We start from the raw sequence: 5,419 nt of genomic DNA, 5'->3' as shown, positions 1-5,419 counted from the left end.
ACTAGCTTTATGATGAGGAACAGCTAAATATTACATTTTACTAGTTGTAAGGCTCAGATCATCGGGGGACACGGAAATAATAAATAATGTTTAATTGCCTGTCAACAGCATCGTAATGGTTTCTTGATAAGTTATCGCAGGGACAACAAGTACAAAGAAAACAATAACATCTTACTTCAAAAGGTTTTTTATTTAGGAATGATGCTGGTGAAATAAAGAACATAAAACTGACTGAAATGTAATATGCATTGTTTTAATACAGTTTCTAGATTTGTACAATTCAACTTTTTCTCGTGGTAAAAACAAAAACCACAATAATTCGTAATACAGATTCAACAAGTATCAGGACTGTATGAAATCAGGAGATATCTTGTCCCAGTTTTACAATCTATTCCACTTAGAGATAAACAAGGTAGTTGATTTAATTCATTCTAAATAAAACTCATTTATGCTGCTCTAACCCAATTCTCAAGTTGACACAGTGTTTTGGTTACAGCATGGAAGTTTTCCTGCCCGCTGTAGAAACAGTATCGGTAACACCAGACTGCTGGGCAGCGAGAGCCAGGCTACAGACCACATCATTAAACAAACATCTGTAAAGCTTATCACTAATGAAGAAAATATGGCGGTGGAAACCAGGTTGCTCAAGAACTTCAACAACAGAGCTCCCATTATTACCATGATGGTGTTGAAAGCCCTCTTCTTTGATTGGTCAACCCGCTCCCTGATCCCGCCCACTGCCCCCGGCCCTGGACGAATCAGAACACAGAGAACGGAAACGCTGCAGAAAGAGACGACAACACAGGAGAACACCAAGAACAAGAAACTATAGATGAAGTACCAATAAAGAGTGAGTTGACTCAGACCCAGTGATCCAAAGCAAAATAACCAAACACACCCAATGCTGATGTTTCTGATTCTGACCCCGCCCGCCTGTTTCAGCCCCAGGTAGGTGACGGGGTGAACGACAGCCAGGTAGCGCTCCACACAGGTGAGGAGGTGAAACAGAGTCTGTCCAGGGTAGGTGATGTTAAGGAACCACAGCCCCACATTTACTACACTTTGATGAACCGTATAGGCGCCATAACAGTACACGGAAGACCCCACGACATTGATCAGATCCAGAGTGACCATGTTGAAGGTCAAGATGTCAGTCTGGCCCGCTGCAGCACAGCGTTGTTTCCTCCATCGATGGTAGCCCACGTAGAAGACGAGGATGTAGAGAGGCAGGAGCAGGGTGCTGCTGATGAAGAAGCCTGTAAAGACGAATATGTTCTTTTTGGAGATGTGGCATTCATCAAGTGTAAACTGGAGGGAGGAGTTGGAGGACGAATTGACTGACATGTCGGTTTGCATGGATGACTGGATGGACAGAAAAAGAGAGAGTATAGAAGGAGTTCTTAAACGAGAACTAGACCTGCTCTATTTGAAAAGTGTCCTGAGATAACTTCTGTTATGAATTGGTGCTATACAAATAAAATTGAATTGAATTGAATTGAATTGAAATCCAGATCTAACTATGCTCTTCTGGAGAGATTGTGGAAATATTTGCCTAATAGTCATTATTTTATTTTGAAAGAAGAAGTGAACATCCAAGTGTAAAATATATAAAGCTACTAATCTCACATGCTGTGTCGTTTCTAGATCTGAAGCTGTTTAATATCAGCTATATCACCAATTACATGACTAAACTGATAGAAGTTGTCGATCAAAAAAGCTTTATAATCAAACACAAACCTTGTCGGGAGTTGTTGTTTCGTTCTTCTGAGTCTCCAGAATCAGACTGCTGTTCAAAGCTATCCAAATGTATGTGTGTGTGTGTGTGTGTGTGTGTGTGTGTGTGTGTGTGTGTGTTTTGTATAATGTGACAGAATCACGACTGTGGAATATTTTGCATATTGCAAATCCAACAACTGATTTTATTTCACTCGGATTGACCGATATGAGTTTATCATGGCCGATACAGATAGTGATTATTACTTATCAACCAATAACTGATTATTGGAGTACAAATTAAACTCTTTGTATAAAAAAAATTAATGACCAGTGGTGCAAGTACTGTACTTTAATTTTTAGGTACTTTACTTCTAAATTATGATGTATTAGTAGAAATTAAGCAGTTCTTCCAAGAAGTTAAGATTGCAACAATTAAAGCTAATTCAACAGATCCCTGTGAATTCTGTGTCCCCCGCATAAAATGTTGAGTCATGTTACCAAACCACTAGCAATTTAATTCTCACTGGACAATTTTTTCACTTCCTTCTGCAATTTCATTGCGAAAAACGATTCCAAAAAACATCTTTTTTGAAAAGCAGCCGTGAAATCAGGTGTTTGAGGCCGCCCAGGATTAAAATAATTCAGGTGAGATGACGCAGAATTGTCAAAACGTAAACAGATGCAGATAAAAAATATGAAGCCGTTTTAAAGGGATAGTTCAACATTTGAGAAATAATTGTTTTCTTGCTGAGAGTTGGATGATGTCATGTCAAGTAGGAAGTTGCAGAAGCTGGCTAACTTAGCTTAGCACAAAGACTGGAAATGGGGAAACAGTTCTGTACAGGCTAACTCTGTACAAGGGTAATAAATAATACAATAAAATACATCTACCAACCACCTCGAACTACAAAATTCCATCGGGCACGGCTTTATAGCGTCACATCTGCAACATTCAACAAGACGCACACAAAAACCAAAGTGTAAAAACAACAATTTGCCGCCATAAAGCGAGTTATATTCTAGACTATGGATGCCTTACGCTTTGGTTTTATATTAAACGCGTGTCCTCCAAACTGCTGTCTGGGATTAAAATAACACAACTATGTAAACTCTTGTCTGCAGCAGTATTTAATTTGAATAAACACTGTCTGTGTTTGCAGGTCATTTGAATTCTATCAATGGACACAAGCACAGCTACTGAAGGAAATATCTTAAAGGGATTGTTCAACTTTTTATGCTGTAGAGTTTTATGAGGTACTTATCCATATTCAGTTAATTACTTACATCAGATTTGGAGTTTGGAGAGCTAGCAATGTACTGAAAAGAAAGTAATAAGATTTCCAGGTCAATTCAAGTCTTTTCTTCAGTGTGCACACAATACAGATCCCTTGTTCCTGCAGGTTCTGAGACATTAAGGCAGATTTTGGCAAGAATTTCCAGCATTCAACCCTGATGACCCTGTGGGGGAATAATGTGACAGGAGAATTTGCCTGCTGTGATTTACAATATGCAGTCACAAAATCCTTTGTTTTTCTACACGCAAAACAACATCAACCCACAGTCCTGCTGCTGTCTGTCACTCTGACATGTGAGCGTGTCTGTGAACGCAGCCCAGACACCAGGGCGGCCGTCAGTGACTTCAGACACAGAGGAGAGGGAAGAAAGAAACACTACCGACCAGGTGGGTGTCCCTAATAATAAGTGATTTATGAATACTATATTAAATGGCAGTGGTTTATTTGAGGTTGAAGACAAATATATTTTTATAAATTATTTCCCTAAAGAATATGCTCCATTGGAAGATCACTCATATATTAGTTCAGCTGTCAGTTTGAATGTTGTGATAAATCTTTTAATAACTACAACTCTGTAGAAATAGTTGGTTTTGTTAAATGAAAAATCAATAATAGAAAAATATTTTTTTCTGTCTAAGGGACCTTCATCAAAACAAACTGTAATTTCAAGTCTAAGAAGATCTTTTGAACATTGTGTAACATTGTTTTTTCCTTAACGTTTATTTTCTCATAAGAAACTTGAATTAAAGCGCAGAAACAACAACCCTCAATATGTATTTTAATAGACTGGCTGTAGCTGCTTGTCATACTGCACTGGAACATTAAAGAGCTTTACTGTGGTTGCCACAGATACAGAAACATAGATACCTCATTGTGGAGGTGTTAGTTAACGATACTGGGATTCTGAAGTTACCCTGTTTTATGGTGTCAAATCAAGAACGCAGTATCTACGTTTCTGTATCTGTGGTGGTTACATTTATTTACTCATTTATTACATACAAGATTAGCAATTTGACATAGTGGCCAAACTGTATAATTACCACTTTTGGGTCTGTCACAATGCACATCTTGCATAAAATCACTGGAAAGGAAGCGTCACCTCCATGAAATCACTTATTTCACTAATTTCACTGATCCCTTCAGTTCGATAACATTTGGAAAGTTAAGAGGAGCGGCTCAATTGGACCTTCAACAAAAAAATTGTTGTGTTGAAGAGTAAATTGTGAATGTAAACTTTGAGTTTTTCTCTTTGCAGCTTTATCTCTGTCTCCACCTTCCGGCTGCCATCCAAACAGATGATGTCAGTCAACTCCTCCCTCCATCTTCTCTTCAACCATTGCTTTGAATCCACAGCTGTAGTTTTCATACTCACAGCTTTCATCGTCGCCAAAATCTTTCTCCTCCTCCCTCTCTCCGCTCTCGTCTTCTACCTGGGGCACAGGCAATGGCGGCAGACAACGAGTCACTCCGACTTCTTTGCCTACCACTCCGCTGCCATGGAGCTGACTTGTCTCGTCTCCTTCGCCATCTACGTCTGCGGCACCTACGCTGACCTCACAGTGATGGCGGAAGTAGGGTTCAATCTTGGTAACATGGCTTTTCCTGCAGAGATGTTCTTTCACATCCTGACCTGTGTGGAGCGCTACCTGGCGGTCGTTTATCCCATTACCTACCTGGGGTTGAAGCATTCGGGATGGGTCAGAAACATCAGTATCGCGTGCGTTTGGCTGCTGTCCCTTGGATGGATCGGTGTGACGCTTTTGTATGTTCCTAATTTTCCCATCATCCCATTTCTCTGCTTGTTGGTCATCTCTTTAATCGTCGTGTCCCACTGCAGCGTTTCTGTCCTCCGTGTTCTGATTCGCCCGGGGCCGGGGGAAGTGGGTCGGGACGAGCTGCGAGTCGACCAGTCAAAGCGGAGGGCTTTCCACATGGTCACGGCCATACTGGGAGTGCTTTTGTTGTGGTTTGTGGGGCTCAGTGTGTGTGTCGCTCTATACTCGTCAGACCTGTTGAGTCACAGTGACGGATGTGTGGTGATGATATCTGGAGTTTGGTTCACGCTGCCCAGCAGTCTGGTGTTACCGCTGCTGTTTCTGCACAGAGCGGGAAGACTGCTGTGCTGCTGCAAAGAGTAACATTTATTGATTTGATACTATTGTTATTAATACCAGTACAGTTAATACAATACATCAATACTGCTTATCGGTCCAGTTCTTTATTGATTGCCTTTTTTATTCCTGATCAATTTTCCTGCGATGAAAAAAACACGCTTTAAGAAACATTTGATGTGTTTTTATGTTTTGATTAATTTTTTTTTTCTCATTTTCTGTGTTCCTTTTTTTCATTTAATGCCGTGTTTGGTTTTTATTTTTAACAGGACTTTGTAACATTAAGGAAAGTGCTAT

At 40.1% G+C, this 5,419-nt stretch overlaps 1 protein-coding gene across 2 annotated transcripts; it reads right to left on the bottom strand.

Annotated features, from left to right (window-relative positions):
* Positions 1-242: 242 nt before the first annotated feature.
* Positions 243-5,137, bottom strand: LOC127360585 (uncharacterized). 2 transcript variants are annotated; one of them, XM_051395014.1, is made up of 2 exons: positions 4,384-5,137; positions 243-1,256 (listed from the first exon to the last, which is right to left on the bottom strand). In XM_051395014.1, the coding sequence occupies exons 1-2, from the start codon at positions 4,697-4,699 to the stop codon at positions 469-471; spliced, it is 1,104 nt and encodes a 367-aa protein (XP_051250974.1). In that variant the 5' UTR covers positions 4,700-5,137; the 3' UTR covers positions 243-468. The 2 variants fall into 2 exon arrangements, with proteins under 2 accessions (XP_051250974.1, XP_051250975.1); XM_051395015.1 differs by lacking the exon at positions 243-1,256 and adding an exon at positions 1,271-1,362.
* Positions 5,138-5,419: the final 282 nt, after the last annotated feature.

Source organism: Dicentrarchus labrax, unplaced genomic scaffold (assembly GCF_905237075.1).
Source record: "Dicentrarchus labrax unplaced genomic scaffold, dlabrax2021, whole genome shotgun sequence".
NCBI lineage: Eukaryota > Metazoa > Chordata > Actinopteri > Moronidae > Dicentrarchus > Dicentrarchus labrax.
Note: the sequence above shows the minus strand (reverse complement) of the source record. Positions and strands in the feature narration are given on the sequence as shown.

Bases quoted from the DNA above. Each gene is read 5' to 3' on its own strand.
- LOC127360585 (XM_051395014.1), bottom strand. From the start codon at position 4,699: ATGCTTCAACCCCAGGTAGGTAATGGGATAAACGACCGCCAGGTAGCG. The intron at 1,257-4,383 runs GTGAGTATGAAA...TCGTCTTTACAG, and splicing joins TTTTGGCGACGATGAAAGCT to GCTTCTTCATCAGCAGCACC.